The 24,185-nt window shown below is 45.5% G+C and overlaps 2 protein-coding genes and 1 long non-coding RNA gene across 9 annotated transcripts in view; all 3 read left to right on the top strand.

The window, feature by feature from the left end:
• Nucleotides 1–1,795: 1,795 nt before the first annotated feature.
• LOC109380282 (uncharacterized) lies at nt 1,796–8,337 on the top strand. Of its 2 annotated transcripts, XR_002123427.1 has the most exons (4): nt 1,796–2,487; nt 4,217–4,246; nt 5,904–6,083; nt 8,252–8,337. It is a non-coding gene; the product is annotated as an uncharacterized LOC109380282 (long non-coding RNA). The 2 variants fall into 2 exon arrangements; XR_002123426.1 differs by lacking the exon at nt 8,252–8,337 and having other exon boundaries at nt 5,904–7,105.
• A 2,606-nt stretch (nt 8,338–10,943) lies between these two features.
• AMZ2 (archaelysin family metallopeptidase 2) lies at nt 10,944–19,292 on the top strand. 4 transcript variants are annotated; one of them, XR_002123428.1, is made up of 9 exons: nt 10,944–11,110; nt 11,869–11,962; nt 12,515–12,797; nt 13,121–13,294; nt 13,379–13,507; nt 15,700–15,863; nt 16,979–17,155; nt 18,021–18,460; nt 18,955–19,292. XR_002123428.1 is itself a non-coding variant. In XM_019637705.1 (8 exons), exons 3-8 carry the CDS (start codon nt 12,515–12,517, stop codon nt 18,174–18,176), a joined length of 1,083 nt encoding a protein of 360 aa, XP_019493250.1. In that variant the 5' UTR covers nt 10,944–11,106; nt 11,869–11,962; the 3' UTR covers nt 18,177–18,220. The 4 variants fall into 4 exon arrangements, 3 of the variants coding, with proteins under 3 accessions (XP_019493250.1, XP_019493251.1, XP_019493252.1); XM_019637705.1 differs by lacking the exon at nt 18,955–19,292 and having other exon boundaries at nt 10,944–11,106; nt 18,021–18,220; XM_019637706.1 differs by lacking the exon at nt 18,955–19,292 and having other exon boundaries at nt 10,944–11,088; nt 18,021–18,220.
• The window catches only part of ARSG (arylsulfatase G), a 106,482-nt gene continuing 100,685 nt past the window's right edge, over nt 18,389–24,185 (top strand). Inside the window, exon 1 of one of the 3 annotated variants that reach the window (XM_019637698.1) lies at nt 18,389–18,460. The gene's annotated coding sequence lies outside the window, so the exon portion shown is untranslated. Of the gene's footprint in view, nt 18,461–20,840; nt 21,118–24,185 lie in introns of those variants that run through there. The other 2 variants (XM_019637700.1, XM_019637685.1) reach the window with 2 other exon arrangements.

Raw genomic sequence — 24,185 nt, forward strand, 5'->3', positions numbered from 1 at the left:
CCCCTCCTCGGCCTGGGCCTCAGCTCCTGTCCTGGGGACCCTGCAGAAGCCTCATGGGCCCTTTTCATCCAGTCTCCCCTTTGGCTAGCCACCCCAGCATCTGTGTCACTTCTTTCACTTGGGCCCCCCCTGTGGAAATAGCTTCAGTACCTCCGCGTGACCTAGACGCGAAGTTCATCCATTCAGCAAGTATTTATTGAGCATATATGACGTGTTAGCTGCTGGGGGTCTGTGATGCCCCAGAGCCAGGCCTGGCCTCCAGTCACAGTCTGGTCCGTTTGCTGCCTTGGCCTCACATTCAGGTTTTTCACCAGCCTCTCCTGCTCTCGCCCCCACACTGACCCCAAATGACCCATCTGCACAGCTGGGATGCCTGCATAGGTTCAGAGCCTTGTCCCCTGTGTGCAGAACTCTCTGTCCCTTCCCGTCCCCAGTGAAGCCTGCAGCCTTCACAGCCCAGCACCTGTCCTTGCTCCATGAAGCCTGCCCTGAATGTAGACATACTCCTTCCTGGTATGTCTCTTCCGAGATGCTTCCTGTCCTGGGTTGACTGAAGGAGCCCCTGGCAGCTGCCTGTGCTGCTTCATGGGCTGGTTTTCTGCCTCCATCCCCCTTCCACTCCTCCTGTCTCTTCTGGCTTTTGCTATTGCCCGGCAGATGGGGCACACCTGCCTGTCCAAGTAGTGCTCTGGGAGCAAGAGCCGCGGAACTCCCCAGGGTGCCTGTCTGAGTCCAAAAAACTGGGATCCTCAGGGGATTTCTGTTTGGCCCCCAATAGGAAGTGTTCCTGCCTATGGTTAAACTGGACATGTCCTTTCTTTTGACCCCCGAGAAATCTGACCAGCCTGACGGCAGAGATTCCTGACATTTTTATGGCCATATTTGCCTTTCCTGTGAGTATGAGGTTTCATTACCTATTGCTAACTGACTACCCAAAACTTAGTGGCTTAAAAACAGCAAGCAGCAATGCTGTTTGCACACAGATCTGCCAGTCCAGAATTTAAACAAGGCACAGCGGGCTGGCTGGTCTCTGTCTGGGTGGAACATCCAAGATGACGTCACCGCCCCCATGTCAGGTGACCTAGCTGATTTGGCTCTGAAGTCTGGCACTGGCTGGATCGGTTCCACCAGGGGCACAGGTCTGGCTGCGTTCCTCAGTTCTCCTTCACGGAGTCTCAGGGCCTCTCCCTCTCATGTGACCTCTCCATGTGGCCTCTCCACATGGCCCTGCCACGTGACCTCTCCGACAGGACCGTCAGACTTGTTACATGATAGCCCAGGGCACCCAAGTGTAAAGGCAGAATCCACCAAGCTTTCTTACAGCATAGGCCTAGAGCTGGTATGGTGCCCCCTCTGTCAAATTCTATTTAGATACCCAGATTCAAGAATGAATACTTTGAATACCAGGTGTAAATACTAGGCGATGTTGGCCACTATGGGCCACATCTGTAACAAACTGCTCAATATGTCTTATCTTTTCAGGTGGCATCTAATTCTTCGAGGGATGCAGGATGGTCCCACCCCTCAGCACGCTTCATAATGGCTGGTTCCTAGTAGTTGCTTAATCTACTTTAATCTTATTGAGAAAGGGCTCATCCAACCACAGGTACCCACTCAGATAGCCACACTGCTGACCCCTTCATCACTAAGAGGTTTCCTTTGCATTCATGGGCTGGAGGCAAATGCAGCAATTTGGGCCACGCCACCTTCTCATTGTACAGATAAGAACACTGTGTCTCGTCTGAGTTTTTTGCTTATACACTTGCCAAAGGCCACATAATAAACTAGCCAATTAGGCTCCAGAGCCTGGCACTCTCATTTTTTATTGAAACTAGGGAAATAAACTTCCTTTTTTCAGAAATTCATTCCCTGGCCAACTTTTCTGGACTGTATCTAGTCTGCAAAGCAAGAGACATCCATATTTTCTTCCATGGGCCACCTTCACCCAGATGTCACTGCTTTGCCCAAACATACCGGATTATTTCTCATGCCCTTTGCTTGAATCCAAGAATGAGTTAAATGGCAGCGGCAACCATTCGTGAATGCAGCTTACTCAAGATGTGATAAAAACCAGTTCCTTGAAGGGCAAGATAACCCCCCACCTCCTCTTCCAAGACACTATTTGGGAACATTTCAGTATTGGAAAATTGTATTCGCAAGAAGTTGCTGTGACTCTGGGTTCTCTTTTTGGCTTATTTTTTTGTTTGCATGTTTATTTAACCTGCTTTTTCCAGCCTTATTCCCTTTGTGGCCTCTTTATATCTTCTATACTCTGTGCAAAGAAGACACCAAATATGCCTCTTTCTGTCCCCCTAATTTACATGTGCTCAAGTCACTCCCTCCACCAGGAATGCCAGACTACCCATCTCCACCTGCTGATATTTTTTTAAGTGCATCTAAGTGCCACCCCTACAAGGAGCCTTTCTTCATTTAGCCCCTGCAAGCAGATGTGACCTCCTCTGAGCCCGAATGCTTGGAGCACCTTCGGTATGACTTTTGCGTTCTGCCCTGTGTTGCCGTTATTTGTATAATCTACACTGTAAGCTCCCTGAGGGCAGGGCCCGTGTTTTACCAGACCTTATTCTCCCAGAGTCACCCAGCGCTGTGCCTTGCATGGGGAGATATTTGAGTGGAATGTGGCTGTGGGCGTATAGAATTACCTTTCTTAGCTTTCCAGAACTGCGTATACGTTACATGAGCAGCCCGTGAAGCCACCACCTCCTCCAGAATTTGAGATTTCCCTTGGAGACAGAGTTGCCAAGATTTGCCAAATAAAGCGACAGGGTGCCCAATTAATTAGAATTTCAGATAAACGACACCGAGTTTTTCAGTGTGAGTATGTCCCATGCAACATTTGGGATGTGCTTAGGCTAAAAAAAATATTCATCGTTTATCTGAAATTACAGTGTAACCGGGAATCCTGTGTGTATCTGGCAGCCCTACTTGGAGTGTTAAAGTACAGAACTAAGGCATACGGGTTAAAACAAAGGAATGCAGTCATCTTCCTTAAGAGGTCAGAATGGGTCCTTCAGCAAGACTTGACTGTGATTGGAGCATGGCAGAAAAGCATATTTACAAAAACACTTGGGAGTTTCTCATGTAACGTATCTTAAGACTGTGCCCGTCAGAAAGGGGTTTAGTCAACAGTAGAAAATGGAGGGTCAAAGAGACAAACTTTGGCCATTTTTCTTTAACGTTGTCCGGGAGCACCAAAATTCCAGGTCTGGGACAACTCTGATCTCATCGTGGAGATAGACTTACCAGGCCTTTGGGTAGCAGGGGCCATTGGGGTCCTCCCAAGAAATCCCCGTTTACCAGGAAAACATTAGAATTTGGCTTCTCATGCCTCCTGGGAGTGAATGTGCTGACCTAGAACCTATGTATTCAGCCCTCTGAAGGTGACCATTAAATGGCATTGGGGGTTTTTTCTACACCATTCTGTCTGTGAACTTGGATAATAGGAACCTGATCCGTTCTCAGTGTGTGGATCACCCCCAGCTGGCATCCAATGTCAGTAAGCTTGTTTTATTTCAACTGCTGTACTCTGTTTTTCTGGGTCTCTAATACGTCAAAGGGAAGCATCCAACTCTTCAGGGTCTATGCAGAATCATACAAAGTAGCACTTACTGAGTACTTACTAGCTCATGTAATTCTCACAACTCTCTATCCCAGTTTCAGAGATAAAGAAATAGACTGAGAGAAGCTTTGTAACTCCTTGTCCCAGGTCACACGCCCCAGTAAATGGCACAGCTGGGACTCAAATTCATGGCTTTTCCCCATGATTGTTGACCATGAATAACATTTTGGCAAACAACTTCTTTAGCAATGTTTTTATGTAAATAGGCTCAAGTTATAGATTCTGTTTTGAAACCTTAAAAAAAAAATCCAGCAAGATCTCAGGGCCACCCTTCCATGTATGTGCTTCTGACTGCCTTGCCATAGACTCATGCACAGAAGAGCTTTAAATGTTAACAAATACCCTGACAATTCAGAAAACAAGCTCGAGAAGACTCCAGATAAGAAATCCAAACATTGAGGAAGAAATACTTACCCTTGAAGGAAAGTAACGTCATGGCACCCTCTCACACCCAGGGCTGGCAATAAAAGCCTAATCGGTTTTGAAGCCACTTTGTAGCTACCCACATTAAGTAGAATCTTCTTGAGTTTCGCGCAGACTAAAGTTATTTGAATTACTGTTTTAAAATTTTTTTTCTAGGTTACCAGGCCGGATCCTGAATTAACAGAGGTGTGTGTGTAAAAGGAAAGACTCTAAATGGGAGGAAATTCGAGAGAAGGGGCTATCAGGGAGGAGGAAAGGGAGGACAACCCAGCAAGCTGTATTTATCACCTGCTGTTTCAGAAGCCAGTTATGGTCAGGACTGTGAATGAATCCTACTGGGTGAAAATGATTATCAAATCGCTGCTTGGTTTTCATTGGAATGTACATATCTCTGAGCCATTCTGAGGAGAGCTCCTGCCAGCCGACAGCGTTAAACCACTGTGGTGATTCATGTCAACAGGCCGTTTGTCAGAGAGTATTTATTTCCACAATTAGAACTTGTGACCGACATGTCCAACCACGAGGATGTGTCACAAGTAGTTGTCGTGAGTGTGGGCTTGTTAGCAAAAAATGACCTGCTGCAATGTCAGGGCTTTGCATATTTGCCTTTAGGGTTTTGCCATGCTCTTACTCTAGTCAGCTTCTTCTGATAATAAACAGTTAGCTGTCAGGGGCTTTCCCTGAGTCTTATTTAAAAGACCCTGAGGCTCAGGGAGGTAAAGTATCTTGTCTAAGACAGGACATCGACGGGGGCAGTGGTGCCTCCACTTGAACCCCAGTCCACTGACCACAGATTCTGTTCTCTAAAAGTATGAACTAGATCGGTTTAATCCTCACGATTAATCCCCACCCAACAAAGCCAAGGTCAATTGGCCCATGTCTTATTCCCTCAGGGCCCCCCAGTGCCTGCTTGGCTAACTGGTACCACTGGGCATCCCAAAGAGAACCGTGACCCAGAAAGGTAAGGAAGAAAGTTTTAGAAGGGAGGTGTCTGTGGTGTCAGATGCCTGGGGCGATACGACTGACAAACGCCAGGCTTTGTTGTGACTTTGTGCCTTTGGTACGAGCTGTTCCCTCAGCCTGGACTGTCCCACAATGGCCAGTCCCCACTTCTCCAAAGCTCAGTGACAAATATGGCTCCCACCCATGGAAATATTGTTTAAAATATAACACGGAGTTATTATTTTAAAAATACAAGCTAGGTTTTTAAACTAGTTTTATACATCCATATATGTAAATTTTATACCTAACATTTGTAATGTATATATTTTTGTATTTGCAATTATATATATAAAATATGTAAATCTGCATATAAAAATGTAAAATGCCAAAATGATACCATACTATGTATAGGTTTGTAACTCTCATTTTCACTCACTATATAATAGATACATTTTATATCCATAAGTGTAGATTTAAATACATTTTTTTCAAAATGAAATTTAAAAATATATAAAACTAAGAAGTGCTCATTGCCAAAAAAATTTTTAATAGTACTAAAAATATAGAGAAGGAAGCAAACAACACAGAAAGCCTTCCTTCTAGAGAGAACCAGCACCATTACTATTTGGCAAAGATCTTCTTTACACACACACACACACACACACACACACACACACACACACACACACACACAGACCCATGTTGTGATATAAATAGGCTCAAAATAGAATATACTGTTTTGACAACTTTTTAAAAAATCCAACAAGATCTTGGCGACATCCTTCCATGTTAATAAACGCAGCAAGCGATCAAGCTTTTTAATGATTACATCATATATTATTGTGAAGATTATGACTCGATTTGACCGAAATGCTAATGATGAACATTCATTCATTTTCAGGTTTTCAGGACAGTGGACGACGCTGTGATGAACATCCTTGTGTAGAGAGAATTCTTTCTGGAATAAGAAAGAAACAGACTGAAAAATCAGTACGTACGATTTTGGAGGCCCTGTAGGGTCACAATTATGCTAAAAAATGCACACCACAACAAAGTAAGAGTTCAGCCAACATTCACACAGGTAATTTCTGGGCAGAAGGACAGAGGTGGTTTTATTCTTTTGTTTACTCTTCTGTCCTTCCAGATTTTTCTATTGTAAGTCTGTCTTACCACGGTCTTTCGTTACATTGACTCAGGTAGAAATGTGTTTTTAGAATGCCTGAAAAAGATGGGTTTTTTTAACCACTCCAGTGTCACCTCTAGCGACGCTCTCTTGCCTGTTTCCTCTGCACCACACTTGGTTCCATCACTGGCCACTGTCATATGTCTTCACGTCCCCTCCATCAGAGGACTGTCAGTCCCTCCATCCTGTCCCCACGTTAGCACCAGCTGGACCCCACAGCTGTTCAGCGGGTGTTGCTGACTGACTTGGAGGGTGAATTGGAGGCCAGGTACTAATGGTCCATTGTCCTAGGGTTGCCGCCTCAGGTGGCACCTGCATTTAACACAGCCTGGACATCTCTGTGTTGTGAGCAAAGTGGTTTCCAGCTTGTGAGGAAGAAGCCTTGAGGGTCACCCAGGACAAGGAGGCCTTTCCTGCCTCAGGCTCATCAGAAGACCCCAGTCCGTCTATTTTCAGATAGGCAGTCGCCTGTCCTCAGCTTCCAGCAAAGACCTGGCCAGAGGGAAGCTTGTTGTCCCCTCCCTCAGAAAGTCGACAAGGACGCAGAGGATGTCTTCAGTATTTCCATTTAGATAACTGAGTGGGCTGATTTATGTTTGGTTAGGGCTGAGACACTTCCTCTTTCATTTGTGTCTCATTAAACTCCTCCACCCCCATCTTTTCGGAAACTGAAAAGGGGAACGTGAAAGAAAAACTGAAAATTTCAGAAGTACCTACAGCACGGGAGACCACACTGGCGTCCTTCAGTGTAGGGAAATCACCTGGGGGGGTCACGGCATCCTACCGAGGTCACAGAGGCCGCTTCACCTACTCTTTCTGCCTTTCCTCAAGCCATGTTTGTTAGTTCCCACCAGGTAGTCCCAATGCTGCGGGAGATCCTTGGGACCCCCTATTTATTTTTTAGGAGCGACATTCTTAAAGTAAAAACTAAGGTCTACTTTTGCTCATTTCGTTGAGTTTATTGTATTCGTTGGCAAGATAAATATGGGGATACACACACACATACACACACACACACACACACACACACACACACACACACACACACACACACACCAGGCTGAGGTAGCTTCTGGAAACTGACTGAGGCACAGAAAATAACTTGCCTGACAACACGTCAAAGAACTGCACAAAAGGCCACAGCACCATAGGGCTGAGTGTCTGCTGAGCAGTTTGTAGTATGATGGGTGATAAGCATCCATTTGCACCAGAAAGTTGGTTAAACTGTAACAGTTTGTTCTGGGAAAGAGTAACTGAAGTCACAAATCATAAATAATAAAAGATAGAAAAATCCCCTTTTAACCTAATGGACTAAAAGATTTCTCGCTTTTCATTTCTGCTAATGGCCTCTCTTCCTTGGAACTACCAGGTCTGGCCCATTACAGGCAAATCAAGCCTCAGTTTGCAAGCAGGACATGGTCCAAAAGATCGGTTATAAGTTGGTGGTTTGGAAGGCAGGCTTATTTTCTCTCGATGCCGTATTTCCAGGGTGACTGGTGCTCAGGTTCACTTGCACATACTGTTCTACCCCTACTGTAGCTGCGCTCTGGGTCTTTGAGGACAGGTTATATGCTGTGCAGGACGGAGGAAACCAGCCAACTCTCGCTCTCCACATCTCACCCTGGCTCTGAGCACAATGCAAACCTCAGCTAACTTTCTTTTCCATCTTCACAACTCCCCTGTGGCATCCAGGTCCCTGTGTCCTAAGGCCCTGGATCACAGCACCCTCTTCAATCTGCCTTACCTGCTCTGGGCTGCTCTCCTGCTAAGGGGCTCTGTGACCCCAAATTACCCACCTATTCTCACTTCCTGACCAATCAGGCTACCATTTCCTTAGACCAGCTAAGAGCTAGAAAAAAGCAAACTGAGCAGATATGGATTCATACTAGAATGACTAAAACCCTCTTAATGTATTCTCATGTTAAAATGGGTTGGTTATGACACGTGAGAGGCATTGTGGGCAGTAAGGTATAGGGGATAAAAACAAGGGGGGGTGCTTAAGGATTCAGGATCTGCACCCTCATTAGTGGGACTCAGGCTACTTACTGTATGTACTCTGCTTCTAGAACACTGGCTAGAAAATGACCCTTGGGGGCTGGCCGAGTGGCGCACTGGTTAAGAGCTGGCTTGGGACGCCAGAGGGTCCCGGTTCGGATACCACATATGAGGGCCAGTGACACTGCCCTCTACAGCTAAGATGCTGAACAACAGCTCAACCTGGAGCTGGGCTGCCGGGAGTCACTGGTGATGGCATAGGCTGCAGTGGGGCTAACTGGCAGCTGGCGTGTGCTTTTGTGAAGTGCCCTGAGCCACCCTGAGTGGCCGTCCAATGGCCGGTGAGCGACTGCCTCAGCCGGGAAGAGCACAATGATAATACCAACATGGGCCAGTGAAGCGACGTCCTCCACAACTAGACTGAAGAACAAAAGGACGGCAACTTGTCTGTTCCCCTTCCCCGATTCCCCAGCGCTGTTCCCATCCCCCCAATTCCCCAATAAAATCTTAAAAAATAAAAGAACGAGGTTACACTCCTTGTGGGTAAGAAAAATGATATCAGATATGCACAAGACAATGAACCTTGTAGAAGACAGAGTTTTGTCTTGAGGGGGGCGGGGTTAGGAAGAGCTTTATGGAAGAGGTGATAACTGAGCTAAAGAAGCCTCTCAGGAATATCAGAAGGCCATTCAACCAAAAGGCACAAAGTCCAGTTATTCATTTGACCCCTAAAACTCTGTAAGGTTGGTGCGGTTACTATCTCTGTTGTACAAACCAGGGAAGAGATTCATAACAGGTTAAGTAGCTGATGCAGGTCACATGCTAACAAGTGGACCTTCTGGGGTTCAAACAGAGGCCATGATCTGAGCCCCTGTGCTACACGGACTCTTGTGATACCCCGAAATGGGCATTCAATTAAAAGGCACAACATCCAAGGATGCCCACCACTTTTTGGGCATGGTGAGACGGATGCATCAATGTTCTCAGTTTGAAATTTTGAGAAGACATGGTATGAGTGCATTTTACGGAACGGGTTCAGGTAAGGATGGGTATGGGCACTGTGGTCAAAGAATGAATTTTGAGATTTCAAGATCCAGGGATGAACCAACGAGAGGCTGAGGCAATCACTGGAGTTTAAAAAGATGAAACATTTACGAAGTAGAAGTCCTCTAAGGAGCGTCAACAAGAGGTTAAGGGTGGAGAAGATAACAATTAGACAACTGCTGACTTTCATAAAAAAAATGTGTGTGTGTGTGTGTGTGTGTGTGTCCTTCCTGGAGACTGGGAAGGAAGGAGAATTCGGATGAAGAAACACCAGAGTATGGTAAAATGTCCTGAAACTTCAAAAGAATAGAGGTTGCTTTGTAGTGGTAGCGCAGTGGCTTGCAAATGAAGAACAGAGGTTAGGAGTGTACTTGAGTGAAGGCTCAGAAGGAAGAGGTGATGACCAGGGAGGAAAGCTGGGTGTCCCTTCAGGTGAGGTATTGGAAGAGCGCCTGTGGGAAAAGGTGGAGGTTTGGGGAAACAGGGAATAATGCGATAGGGCTTCCTGGAGGTTCCTTTGTAGGAAGTTGCTAGGATGAGCTGCGAGGAGCGCACGGGACCAACCCGGGGAAGCCTGAACTGAGTTGGACAAGAAGGAGGGTGTGGGCGAGGGTGGGCTTGTTTGGGGGCCTGCTGGAGGCCCAGACCCTGGAAAGGAGAGGGGCTGTCCATTAGGTCGTGATTTGTCCTTGGCAGTACTCAGTGGCTTGAGCCAGCTGGACCGCCGACCATGTCCTAACGTCCGGTGGGCGCTGGGATGCACGAGGGAGCTGCACAAGGGTGGGTCAGGGGGGGTCCTCTGCTTTGATACACTCAGCTTCTCGGGACCGGAGTGGGCCTTGGGGTCCAGAGCGCTCTCATCTTGCACTGAAGGCCAGCGAGGCACAGAGAGGTTAAGCGGCCTGCCCAAGGCCACACAGAGTGACTCAGGGCCGATGGCAACCAGGGGCTTCGTCTGCTTCACAGCCTCGCTCTGGCAGTCGCAGTTTCGGTCTTTTCAGCCGTAGACGCCGAGCGCGGCATCCCCGAGGTTGAAGAGAAACCCTGCCGGCGTCATTTGGCCAAGAAGCCGCCTCGGCCCGCCTCGCTACGGCACACGCTGCACCTGCGCCTCGCGGTTGCGGCGGCGCCTCCCTGCGCCCCGGCGGCTGCAGTCGTCGCAACCAAATAAAGAAGGGAAAGTACAGCGGGTGACGGCACCAGGGAACGCGCGCCGAGGCTGTGCGTCAACCTCCGGCCACGGCTGAGTGATTCTGGACCAGGCTAGTGAATTAGTCACGCAGAGGGCACTTCGCAAACGCACGGCCCACCGAACACATTCACAAACATGCAAAGTCGGCGACGCGGGCGCGGCCCCAAGGGGAACCGCCGCCGACGGACGCGGCCTCCGGCGCGGGGCGCCTCCCACCAGCTTCCCTGGGGCCCAGTACCGCCCGGGGCCTGCTTTTTGACAGAGCAGTGGCGGCGCCACCGCGAGGGCCAACGGGGAAAAGGCGACCGCGGGAGCCGACGCCGGCGCCCCGTCGCCCCCTGGCGATCCTCCTCTACTCAGGGAGCTGGGGGCAGCTAACGCCGCCAGGACCCGGGCACGGCGCCAGAGAGACGACCTTACACCACGGGGCGTGGCAAGGGCGTGACGGGCCCAAGGGGGCGGGGCAGGGAGCGATGGGGCGGGGCGAGGCGCGAAGGAGCTTGGCGAGGTGCCGGGCGTGATGCGCACGCGCGCAGGGGCCGCCGCGGTAGGCCGGCTGTCTGGCGACGTCGAGGCCTATCGGGGAGCAGGTCGTGCGGTGGGAACGTCAGAATCCGGCCGGGGCCGCCAGGGTTGGGCGCCCAGTTTCGAGAATGGGGACGGTCGCCATCGGTGCGGAGGGATGAGGATGTGGGTAGGGCAGACCGCGGCGGAAGCAGGGAGGACAGCGGGGGCGGTGGTGTCTCCGGGGAGCAAGGCCCAGCCCGTGAGGAAGCTCCTCAGGGAGCCAAGATAAAGCATTGAGCTCCCGGGGGGAACCCCCTACTCCACCCCCAACCCGGGACCCGGTCGCGCCTGCACGGGGCCAAGCCCCAGCTGCGAGTTGCTATAGGCAACCAGCTCTGGTGACTAACTTGCCCTGGTTTACCCATGTGCTGGTTGGTAGCACTGACAGGAGGATTTCAGGCCACCAACGGACTGAAGTGACCCAGTTCTGTCACTCGTAGACCTGGGAGGCTTTTTAATATAAGGCTTTTTTTTTTTAAACACTACTCTTTATTGGGGCGAAGGCAACCCACGCAACAGCTTTTCTGACCAGGCCCAGACAGGCCCTTCCCTGTCCTAGAAAGGTAAACACTTCAAGGGGAACCTTTCTTCCTAAAGACAGGAAGACCCCAGGAGGGCACATCTTGCTCGTAGAAGTCACACTGCAGGCCGCTTGTTGAGCAGTGACTTTGTTTCTGTGCTCCCATCGGAGCTTTGATATAGAGACCTCAGGTTTGGATTTTATCCACACCCTGGACCCCTTGAGGATTCAGATGTCCTAACCTGAACAGCCGATAGCGTACATTTCCCCATCAACTGTCTTATCATTCAATTGGAAAAGTCTAGGTAACTGGAAAATACGGTAGGTTCCAGACAGATGCCCACTTTTTTCCTTTTCTAACTCAGAAAGCCTCGTGGTGGAACAGCGGCCTGACCCATTCATGTGGAAGGATGAAAGCTCTACCTAAGAACACAAAGTGAATGGAAGAGACCTGTCACTGTGAGTCTGGCTTTTGATTAGTCACCTGATGTCTTGCCCAGGGTGACATGACTTTGACATGATGAACTTCAGTGGCTGAGATATATTTTCAGCCTGCAGTGAAATTAGAGAACCGGCAGGCCTTACATTAGTTCTTTGTTTGGTCTTGGACATCTTTGAGTCACATTGGGAAGGATGAGTATTTCTCATGTGGCCTTACATGAGTCAATTCGTAATATTGTCACTACCCAAATGCAGAAGGAAATTGGAAATCAGGTCATGTTGTCATGGTTACCACTAGTTTTTATAATGAGATCAGGTACCGTAAGAGATGGAAGAATGAATGTCATGATTTTCTTTTCACTTTTTCGGATACCCTCCCCCCCCCCCCCCCCAAGAAATGGATAGGAAATGGTGAAAGCAAACAGTCGTTCGGTGTGGCCCCTCTAAAGGCATTAGAAATCAGCCATTCCATTCTAGGGAGAAATTAGAGATGCATGTGGAGGGTCGGTAGGTTCAAGTCACCAGCATGGGTATGCATTTTACATTTGACTAGATGTGTTTTCTTGGTAGATGCAAACAGTACGGCACTCTGAACAGACGCTGAGAACTGCTCTCATCTCAAAGAACCCAGCGCTTGTGTCCCAGTATGAGAAGTTAGAGTCCGGAGAGCGGCGTTTGATGAGTGAAGCCTTCCAGCCAGCCAGCGATCTCTTTCGACCCATAACCTTGCATTCTCCATCAGATTGGATCACTTCCCATCCTGAGCCTCCCCAAGACTTTGAAGAGTTTTTCAATGATCCTTACAGAAAGACACCCTCTCCAGAGAAATGCTGTATTTATATACAGTGCATTGGTATATATTGTAATATGCTGGATTTGGTTCGGCTTTGCAATGGTGGTGTTGCCCAGGGAGAGTTTGGGCTTTTGACCTCATTCCAGGGGACAGTTTATATGGTCATTTCTGACATTCATTCCCGTGGTGGAGGTTTTGTAATCAAACTGCCTTCAAAGAGGACATTTTGTTTCTCGTTCACATTGACATCAATGAGTGATAAAGGTGTTTTGAAAACTTGGAGTTGGTTTGTTGCTAGTCCCAAATTCCTAATTATAGACCCAGGTAAAGACAATCTTTTAATCATCTTAAAGTCTGTCTTTACATTTTCTTTCATGTTATAGGATCGCTAGGAAACACCAAAATGATCAGTGAAGAATATGTTAAATGGCTGAAAGGCTACTGTGAAGCATTTTTCTATGGCTTGACGGTAAAACTCTTAGAACCGGTTCCTGTCTCTGCAACGAGGTGCTCCTTTAGAGTCAACGAGAACACACGAAACCTACAAATACATGCAGGTGAATTAAACACCTTTACCATTTGAATTGAGTAAAGGCTATGGAGAGATATATAAAACTCATGTACATTTCTTTTTAAAATAGGGCACATCCTGAAGTTCTTAAAAAAGAAGAAACCCGAAGATGCCTTCTGTGTTGTGGGGATAACAATGATTGATCTTTACCCAAGGGACTCCTGGAATTTTGTCTTCGGACAGGCCTCTCTGACAGATGGTATTCTTTTTTTGACATGGTGGTAGAAACTTCAAGTTGAGAATATTTGAAGATGTTGAATGAGGGGAGAAATTCCAACCAATTATAATTTTGATACTTAAAACTGTATGATATTTCTAGTGCGGCATCATGCTTTAGTGAGAAATGTGTTGTTGATAGATTTGAATGATATGGGTTCCTCATTCACTACCTGCATGACCTTCCAGCTAATAATACCTAATTCAAGAGTCATTTTGAGATAATTTATATAGAAGTGCTGATCTTTAAAAAGTGTATATATGCCTGGTGCATATACAGGCAGGCATTCAGCACAACAGGTGGGAAATGTAAGTAATTCGGTACCAAGATGAACTAAATTAAGGATATTTGAACTGTCATTAACATAAGTGAAAATCTTGCTAATTGTTTTTCAGCTCTTTTTGTAGTCATCTTGCATAGATGGAGTAACCACACACTGCTTTATAAGTGTATACTTCGTATCCTGTGTCTTTCAACATTTTGCCATTTTATTTGACAAAAGTGAACTTCAATCTTTGAGATATAATAAACTTGGACTCATTAGGAACGCCACATGGTAATAATCGCGTGTGGGAAAGTATCCAGAAAGCAAATCATATTTTTGCCTATATTTTTTTCTTTTTGCCTTCTCTCCTCTTCTCTTCTCCCCACACCTCCATTTTGCTCTTGTTCCTCTACCCTTATCCCCTAGGATCGAAGACAGGTTTGAAGGGGAAAAATCCAGTGAACTAAGGGGAGTGACTGTCTATTAGTGTTCTGGGAATGGGGAGTAAGTCCCAGAGACTGGACTGTATGAGTACCAAGTTTATGGACTGTGTGCATGTCACATTAGCCTCTCTATGACAAATGTTTTTTTTGACTAGATACCTTTCTCACCCATTCATACAAAGTGGGGGCTCAGGGTGCTATCGAGTCTCATCTTCCCACTAACATTTTTATAGCTCCACCCCACCCGCAAGACCCTGTCGGCACATTCTCTTGGAGACTTGGGTCGCTGCTGTGTTCCAGATTTTTGTTTGAGCTAACTATCAGAATTAAATTTGTATGAGTTAAATTTTTATCTCCTCTTTTAGCATTAATCTTATGGAAATGAGAACATTAAAAAAAGTTTAAAGCTGTTTATCCAGATATTGCTACCTATTTTATCTGATACATTTGAGGAGGTCAGGAAACATTTCCCCAAACATGTTTTCACTGTATTTCTGTTTTTAAATTAAGTTTCTTAGATAGTGTATGATATACACTATAATAGTAAGATAGCAGGATTGGCCTGCCATGCAGTGAGACAGCATCTTACCATAAGTGGCTTTATTCTCTCCTCTCTAAGGGTTAGGTGAGGAGCCATTCTCTTTGAACCAAGTTGCATTGGACAAACTTATTATGAAATCATTTGCGTAACAGAAACATTCATTATTTTAAACAACAACTGAAAGAGAGGCATAAATAAAAGTGATAACATAAACAAGTCATATTACAAAGCAGTTACCTGTAGAATGAGTTGTAAATCAAACTTTGTTCCTCATATGTGTAAAGATGGTTGATACGAGCCTAAGACCTAACACAGGAAGTCAATTACAAGAGTTTATTCTGGTTACCACCCCACATCAGCCACGTAGTAAGAGTTGTGCTGTGCTTAAAAGTTGGCGGGAGGGGCAGAAGTTCCGTGTTCTGTGTAAAGGCATGGTCTACAATGTGGTCTCCCAGCATCGGGGGCAGTGAGTGTCAGTGGGTTTCCTCAGTAGCATTGGCATGAGGGAAGTCCAGCCACCCTCACTGACACATAGGGCATGGAGAGCTATTCATTGTGTTCTTAAAGAGAAACATGAGCATGTGTTGTTCATGTGATCATTTTCATTTCTTCTTTGGTGTACTTGATTTGGACTATTCCTTGCGGGGGGGAAAAAATAGTGGGAAAACAAAACCCTCTGGAACTTCCAGTTTCTCAAGAATTTGACCTCAGGACCATTGAGTGTTACAGGGCAGGACAAACTGGATAGTACAAGAAGGTTTTGATAGAGAAAGCCTTTGCCTTGGCAAGCCTCCAGGATATGGGACTGCGTGGACACAGGAGGACAGATATGCACTCGCTGACCAGATGCCTCAGCAAGCTCTCCTTTGGGCTATCCTTCAGGAATCTTCCTCTCATTCTGTTGTGGCTTGTCCTTTTTTTGTAGGTGTGGGGATATTCAGCTTTGCCAGGTATGGCAGTGATTTCTACAGCTCACGCTATGAAGGCAAGGTGAAGACGCTGCAGCAAAAATCTTCAAGTGACTATTCCGTTTTTGATAACTATTACATCCCTGAAGTGACCAGTGTGTTACTGCTTCGGTCCTGTAAGGTGAGTTGTTTGAAAAACCCAACAGGAGTATTTTTTTAAAGGGATCTTAGTTCCCCACGTTGTACAACAGCAGTCCTGAAGGTAATATTATAAATGAGTCTGTATCATTTGTATATTTTTGGTGGCTATTACTTGACTGAAATGATCAATAAAAGCAGAATTTAAATGGATACCTTCATATGGAAATTTACAGTAGCTGTGCTAGGTTTGTGTCCTGTTAGTTACACGCAGCTTTGGCTAGACCCACATCCTCACCATTAGTTTAAGCCCAGAATTCTGGTATGAGTAGGGAACCTACTCTTTTAGGCTGCGTGGTCATCAAGCAAAGCTGTCTTGCTGGGGCCTGGAAGACCTCTGCTGTCTGGCCTCAGAAGGACAATGGCCTTCCTCCTGGGCTCCTGGCTACCTTCTGCTGCAGTTAGTTCTGCTGACAGTTGCAGAAGTCTCCCCCACCGCTGCACTTTGAAAAGCCTGTCTCCTCCTGTTTCATTTCCCAAAGCCCGGGACATGGGCTTTTCTGCTTTCTCCAGGACACTTTTGGGGTTGGAGAACTACACCTCACAGAGCAGTGTTTTCAGTGTATATCCCCTGCGCCAGCATCACCTGGTGTGCTTGTTAACATGCAGGTCAAGCCCCCTCCTCCCAAACCCACTGACTCAGCATCTCTGGGGAAACGGCCCAGAATCTACACGGTAACACGGACCCCACTGGTCTGGAGCAATGGCCTCAACCAATGGCAATTTCACCACCCAGAGATCATTGGGCAATGTCGGGAGACATTTCTGAGTGTCACAGTTGGCGAGGGGATGCTCCTGGCATCTAGTAGGTAGACCCAGGGACGCTGCTCAGCATTCTGCAGGGCATAGGATGGCCTCCTTTCCCCAAAGAATGATCCTACCAAACGGATAGTGGTGTCGAGGCTGAGAAACCCTGGTCCGGGGGTAATTAAATAAAGTATAGTGAGGAAGGCAGTAAGACATTTAAGGAAATGAGGGTTTAAGTCTTTGGGCAGATTCCTGTAAATTTGTTTCTTGGAAAAGCAAGAAAGACAAGGGGTGTGCAACTGGTTGCTGATGATGGTGGCGCTATAAAGCCTCAATGTGAATGTCTTGCAGACTCTCACCCATGAGATCGGACACATATTTGGAGTTCGGCACTGCCAGTGGCTTGCATGCCTAATGCAAGGCTCCAACCACTTGGAAGAAGCTGACCGGCGCCCCCTAAATCTGTGCCCCATCTGTTTACGCAAGTTACAGTGTGCTATTGGCTTCAACATTAGAGAAAGATACAAAGTAAATCCGGGGTTGTCAAAAAGGGGGAAGTGGTTATATAAGTAGCAAACTACGATGGTAGCTGGAGCTGTCATTTATCAGAGGAAATTAGTACTAGGTAAGCAGGAAGGTGCGGTTTCAAAAAAAAACATGCAAAAAAAGCCGCCTTAAAAACTGACTTGCCTCTGAGTGCCTCACACTTGTAGTTCAATGAGAAACCGTGGAAGAGGTTTCTGTATTTGCCATTCGTTTAGGGCAAGAGAGCTTGACTTTGCAGAAGGTAATAAGTGTTGCTACATGTGGTAAAGTTCATTTTGAAAAACTATCTAAATATGTGGAGGTCATTTATCATTCCAAATATGAGAGAAAGGTATGATATTCCTTAGAAGGAAAAGAAGATTTTGAGAAGGAAAAGGGAAAGTACATAATCTCAGTATGTAAATATCAGCATACATCAGGTAATTCACCCTCATTCAGGTGACTGCAGCCTATGCCTACACATGTGTCTTCACATTCACGTATCTTAGCTGCGTGTACACTTAGGTTTGTGTGCACATTCTCATCAGATTAAAAGCACAGTATAATTTGGAACATTTAGCAAGTTGAGAAAAAATACTTGTCCTCCCTCCCTAAAAAACTGCGAGGATTAGTGTATTTCTTTTCACTCTCCTCTGCAGACTGGTGATTGCCATTTGTAATTACAGTTTGTATATTTTTGGTACATGCTGTTTCACTCAGTATGTGGGCGCATAGTCATAAGCATCTTTATCAAATGGAACATCTTCATGGGGTAATGGAAGTCACTGATTGAGACAACCTGATTTAGAAGCCAGTGTTTTTCTCTTGCTGTGCTTTGTTAACATGAGCCTGTGCTGTGCTTTTCAAGGCGCTGGTGAGGTGGATTGATGGTGAATCTGCTGGCACACCTGGAGTCACTCCGAAACACAGTCGTGAGGATAACGTGAATTTGCCCAAACCTGTGGAAGCCTTCAAGGAATGGAAAGAGTGGATAATAAAATGCCTTGTTGTTGTCCAAAACTAGGGACTCCCAATAGGAGTAATTAAAATAAAGACTTGCCCACTGTGCTTTCCTTTGGGTGGAGTGCTTCATTGGAATAAACTGTTCACTGACTCTGCCCTGTATCGAAGTAACAGAATCGAAGCACCTTTAAAGCACCCGAACTTGAAATGAGGCTCAGTTTGAATGATAAATGTTCTAAATGCGTTTTCTTCTGCCTTAGTAGTTTGGTCTGTGGCAGCCAGCACATCACTTCCATTCTTCAAATGTATTTAAAGTCTCGAGAGAGCTAGGACTAGCAGAAACTAGTAAGTAAATGAATACTGTAAACATCGCTGTATATGTCCCAAGAAAGGATTTTCAAGGAACGTCATTTTTAGGGGCTGATTTCTGAGGTGGTCCCCCCCGTTAGACCCAGCCAGGTGGCCTTCTTCATTCATGTCCATTCTCCTTTTCTGCGAACTTGCCATACCTTCTGGGCTGCCTTATCCCCTGTTTTTCTTTGCTTAGTCTCAGCTTCTCCCTGAAAGAAGCAACCACTTGTTTTGGCTTTTAGCAGCTTAAAATGTGACCTCCTCTCTAGAATATTTACAAGTGACAATAAGAGTGGTACTTGTACTACACCAACCTTTGTAGAAGGGCTACATTGCAATTGTCAGCTTTACCTGACAGTCATTTTTTGGTGAGGGTTCTTGCAAATAATTTGTTACAAGAGTTCTTATGTTTATGAATGTCGCACTTTTTCTGTGGGATTAGAGCAGCTTGGGTCGATTCCCACAATATCTTTCTCACTTCTTTGCAGTAAGTTTACTGGAGTGGGGGAGAGAGTGTGATGGGGTTACCTGTCGGTGTGCCAATGGCCAGGATGGCTGTCAGGCTGTGAACATCAGCCGCATTTCCACGGTGGGGCACAGGGTGACAACCTTGGATGTGACAAACCATCTCTGTATCTCAGTGTGTCCCGGAAATGGAGATGTTAGCGCAGATCACTGGACTGAATGTGGTGAGCATCTTAACCCTGAGGGCGAAACTTCATGGTCGTTTTTTATTCTGAACTTTGAAACCTAAATTCTTTTGCTGTTATTATTTATGCAGTATGACTTAAACCACAGTTTATAACTGAATAAATGGATTCCCTTACATTCTACTCCTCTACTTGATTAAAGCAGAGTCATTTAGAAAAATAGAAAATGGTGGCTTGCCAGTAAAAGCGATTGGAGAGTGACTACTTTGCCATTTAATACTGAGAAGAGAACTCATGGAGCAAGGACTTTCTACATTCTGGCATGGGTTTATTTTCCTGAATAATGTATTTTCCCCAAATAATGTATTTTTGACTATTGTCCATTCCGCTCTTTTCTTTTTTGTTGTTTTTTTTCATTTTCCTATAAGGTAATTGCAGTTTTAGTCTTGTAGGTCAATGTTACTGTGATTCGCTTTTTTGTGTTTCCCAGATATTTTGTTTTTTACGAATTGAACTTTAGTGGCAACCTGGGTCAAGCAAGTGGCACCATTTTTCCAACAGGCTAAGATGATGGTTAGCAACTTTAGCAATAAAATATTTTTAAATTAAGGTATGTATTTTTATATATATTGTTTATATATATATAATGCTATTGCACACTTTATAATAGACTACAGTTTAGTGTAAACATAGCTTTTATATGCACTGAGAAACCAAAAAAATTGTGTCACTGGCTTTATTGCAATATTCCTTTTATTGCTGTGGTCTGGAAACGAACCCCCAAGATTTCTGAGGTATGCCTGTAGTTACAAATCTAGAAGAATTCAGATTTGGCAAAGTGTGTAAATTAGGGGTTTCAGTTATTTGGACAAGATGCAATTACCATTTGTACCTACTCTGCACTGAGACCAGGAAAAAGATTGTGTATTAAAGAAAGTAATCATTCAGTCTTGCTAAACATTGGGAAAGTGTGATTTTTAACAGGCATTTATTCAGCAATCATCACTTAGGTGTTGTGTATAAGTAATTAGTGGGTTGTATGTACTTTTGACAATTTCTTAAAGAGTTTTGGTTTTTTTTTTTAGCTGAGCCATCCTGCCACCTGTTGGCAGCTCAGCAGCAGCTCAGCTCGGGCCGGGAATCTAATAGACGACCCTGTTGCTCAGAGCTCGCATTCTTGAGCGAACTCTTAACCCACTGAGCCACTTGGCTGGCCCAAGAATTAAGTTTAAAGATATAATTTGTTTACTGCAACTAAATTTTATGTCCTATAGGTAAATCGTTGTTTTAAACATTGTTTCCATTTAGTAACAAACAGAAGTCTGTGCAGATTTTCCTATTTAAATGCTCGATGAACAAGGTATTCAAGAGTGAAAATAATAATTGTCCACTGCCCAAACACTATTCTAGGAATACGTGAATATGAAATGTTGTTCACATTGGCGCCTATGGAATTACTAGTATTTCTAGGGTCAAGGGTAGGATTAGGTGTTTAATGAGGGAGGTTAAACAGAAGGATGTGGCAAGGATTTCACTCTAGTTCTTGTCCAGCTTGTTCTTTAAAGCGCAAACTCCCCTGACATGAATACTTGTAAATTGCCAACGCTTTAGGGCCGGCAGGCTGGGGTCTTCCGCTGCGGAGCAAGCAGGCTAAAACCCAAGCAGGCAGCTGCGGGTCCTCCGCTGGCCCTGCACGCGGGCCCTTCCCCCGCAGGAAGTGGCATAGGTGTCCTGAGCTGCGCCTGAGCGGGGAGCAGGCGTCTGGACCCGCAGTTGTGATCAGCGCCCGCAGCTGTGATCAGCGCTCCAGCGAGTCCCTGCTTCTGCTCAGGAGACTTCCCCTACGTGCGCCCAGAGCCCAGGCTTGTGACTCCGCCTCCCTGGGTGCTGAAACCACAGGACCGCGGAGGCGAGCACCGTGCCGCACTCACGAGTCCGCGCTCACGTGGGCTTCGCCCAAGGCAAGGCCTGGGAAAAGCAGCCTGGCCTTCCAGCAGAGCAGTAAGTGGTATCAGTTCTTGGGTAGGGCATTTAAAAAGTGCTTTTCTAAAAGAGTTGGAATCTCAGGCACTTGCCCCTGTTCTGACTGAGAGCAGCGCTGCCCCATACAAATGTAGATGAGCCACGTAGGTGATTTAAATTTTACTAGTAGCCAAATTAGCAAATGCAAAGGAAGCAGATGAAATTAATTTCAGTCATGTATTTTATTTAATCCAATGCATCCAAAATATTATTTCAACATGTAATTAATATAAAAATTACTGAGATATTTCCTATTTTGGTACTAAGTCTTCAAATTCTGGCATGTATTTTACACGCACAGCACAACATAACTCAGTTCTGACTGGGCTCATTTCAAATGCTTAACAGCTCCACGTGGCTCATGGTTACTGTATGGGCAGCCCCAGCTCCAGATCAGTGCCAGTTTCTTGTCTACGTGGGAAGATGTACTTACGAAGTTGAATTAATAGGAGAGAGAAACTTTTTTAAGGAAAAGGTCATGCGTGTATGTCTCCTGGCAGTACAGTGAGTTGACATTCAGGCCGAAAGGGCCCTTGTGGGCCTCTGGGGTTCGTATCGATTGGCTTTAGGATCTTGTTCTCTGTGGTGGGTTGTTTTTCACCCTCTCCTATTGCCAAGGGCCTGGTACTTCCCTTTAAATGCGTTTTCATTTTTGGAAAGCAGAATTGTAAAGCGTTAATAATGTGACTGTTGCCGAACCCATTCACAGATGAGGAAACAAGCCCATAGAGGCCACGTAACCTGTGTGTAGTGACACCAATGGCAGACACGGGACCACATCCCAAGTGTCCCTGATTTCCAGTTCTGCTTGGTTTTCACTGTGCTTTCTGACCTCATAAGAAGTAAAATACCACAAACCTAGCCAATTTTTTTGAAATTGTTTATGGAAGGGGTCATAAGATTAAACTTTCCTTTAACCTCTTTTCTATTCAAGTGGGGCCATTTGGGGTTGTTTGAAGTCAGAAATCAGAGTACTTTGCTTTAGCACCGAAAAAGAGGTTCATTATCCAGAAAAGCACTTGCTACCAGTTGAGGTGTTTAAAAAGACAGCATCATGAAAAATTGCCTACTGGACATAGGTTAAGTTAAAACAAAATCTGCTCCAGCAATGTTAAAGCTCAGAGCGCTCATTTGTGTTATCTACCCTAGTAGTCATTTCCATCCCCTGTTTAGTCTTTGATGGACCTGTTTCCTTCCTCACACTTAACTGTGTAGATAGGACATTATCACTGGGCATTTTGAGACCCACCTCAGATGTTGGACCAGGAGGCTTGCAGCATGATGCTTTCAGTGTCCACTATGGTCCAAATGCTTCATAGCAGCACCAGACACCCTTGAGCTGTAATCGTGAATAGATACCAATGTTTTCCTTTAGAAAAAGTCAATGAAAAACAAAGAATTCATTCATTGAAGAATATTTTTTGGAATATTACCTACTAAATTCCAGGCCCTGCTCCAAATCTTGGGACTGTAGCAGTGAACAAAAAGCTGGTACCCTGACGTACTAGTGGAAGAGACAGATAATAGAGGCGTGGACAGATCCTTTTATAACACAAGGTTAGACTAAAGGGCTAGAAAAAAGTGCTGTATGGGACAGGATAGTCAGGAATGCCGCCTCACGGGTGACATTGGAGGAGACCAAACTGAAGTGTCATATCATGTACATGTTAACGGAAGGATGTACCAGGCAAAGGGAACCAGAGATGCCAAGGCCTGAGGCTTATGATTTCAAGGAACAGTAAGAAGACCAGTGCAGCCAGAGTAGCAGAGCAAGGGGGAAATGGATAGCACCAGACCTTACATGCAGAGCCCATTGTTAAGAGTTTGGTTTTACATGTGGTCATGCCTGACTTGTGCTTTAAAACGATTATTGTAAGTCTTGTACATGGAAATGAAAGTCAGGGTGCGGTGGTTGGATGTGTGGCAAGAGTGGACGCAGGCAAAACAGATTATTACAGAAATCCAGCTAAGATGATGCTGGCTTGGATCAGGGGAACTGGGAGTTGGACAAAAACAGTCAGGTTCTGAATATACGGAGGAAGCAGAGCCAGTAGGATTTGTGGAGGAGCAGGTTTGGAGAGGAGCACCAGGAGCTCTGCTGAGGACTGGCTAAGTTGGAAATGCCTAGCTGGCACGCATCTGCTGTCACATGGGCCTGGTTAGTAAGCCCAGAGCTCAGCGGAGAAGTCTGGATCTAGAATTAGAGTCATCAGTGGAGAGAAGGTACTTGAGGATTTGGTCGAATTCTAGGGGAGTACGTTGCTAGGATAGTGAGTGTGCTTGTTCTTTTCTTGAGTTGCTGGAAAGGTATATACATAATATAACTACATGGCCACAATTTGTGTTTTCTCTCAATAATCTTTGTTGAAAAAGTGAAAATAACCTCCGGTGAGCTCTATTTTAAAAGCCTTTATAAAGAGCTCTGGGATATCAGTTTTTCTGCCTAATTTCCCTTATAGGAAATCCATATTCACTGAAGTAATTTTGATTTGGATATGAGAGATTTTATTTTACATGAAAAGCGAAGTTGCAAGCTTCTGAACTTTTGCCACTTTTCTTGTTCTACACTCTGATGGAGTCGTTACAGAAAGAGAACACCAGGGGGCGGGAGTTCCTTCCTTATAAGATGTTGCTGGCCCACCTGTTGGAGCTCATAGCCCTCACTTACATAAACATCTATATCAGAGACAAACCTGAAGACAAGGACAGAGCCTCTTTTCTCAATGCGATGTATACTTTTAGGAGTGACCTTTAAGCATGTAACATGCCTGATTTATCTTTAAATTGGTCATTTAAAATAATGTTCGTAACCATTTAAAAATTTAAAGACAATAGCTTCTAAACTCTAGATCCCTGTTCGTGAGCCTTATATCTGGGAGCCTTTTGAAAAGATTCATAATTTCTTCATGAATCTTAGAATAGTTGAGGAGTACAGAAATCTAAATGTAATAAATACCTCCCAGTGACTTCAGTGGTCAACTGGGCTAGGGGAATCCTGACTTAGAATCCATTTTCTGTTTTGTCCTCATGTCTTAAGCTAAAGGAAA

This window comes from Hipposideros armiger, unplaced genomic scaffold (assembly GCF_001890085.2).
Source record: "Hipposideros armiger isolate ML-2016 unplaced genomic scaffold, ASM189008v1 scaffold_34, whole genome shotgun sequence".
In the NCBI taxonomy this organism is placed as follows: domain Eukaryota; kingdom Metazoa; phylum Chordata; class Mammalia; order Chiroptera; family Hipposideridae; genus Hipposideros; species Hipposideros armiger.

Coding starts and splice junctions, on each gene's coding strand:
- AMZ2 (XM_019637705.1), top strand. CDS start 12,515: ATGCAAACAGTACGGCACTCTGAACAGACGCTGAGAACTGCTCTCATC. Junction 12,798..13,120: donor TATTTATATACAGTGCATTG/GTATATATTGTA, acceptor TTCATGTTATAG/GATCGCTAGGAAACACCAAA. Junction 13,295..13,378: donor AAACCTACAAATACATGCAG/GTGAATTAAACA, acceptor TTTTTAAAATAG/GGCACATCCTGAAGTTCTTA.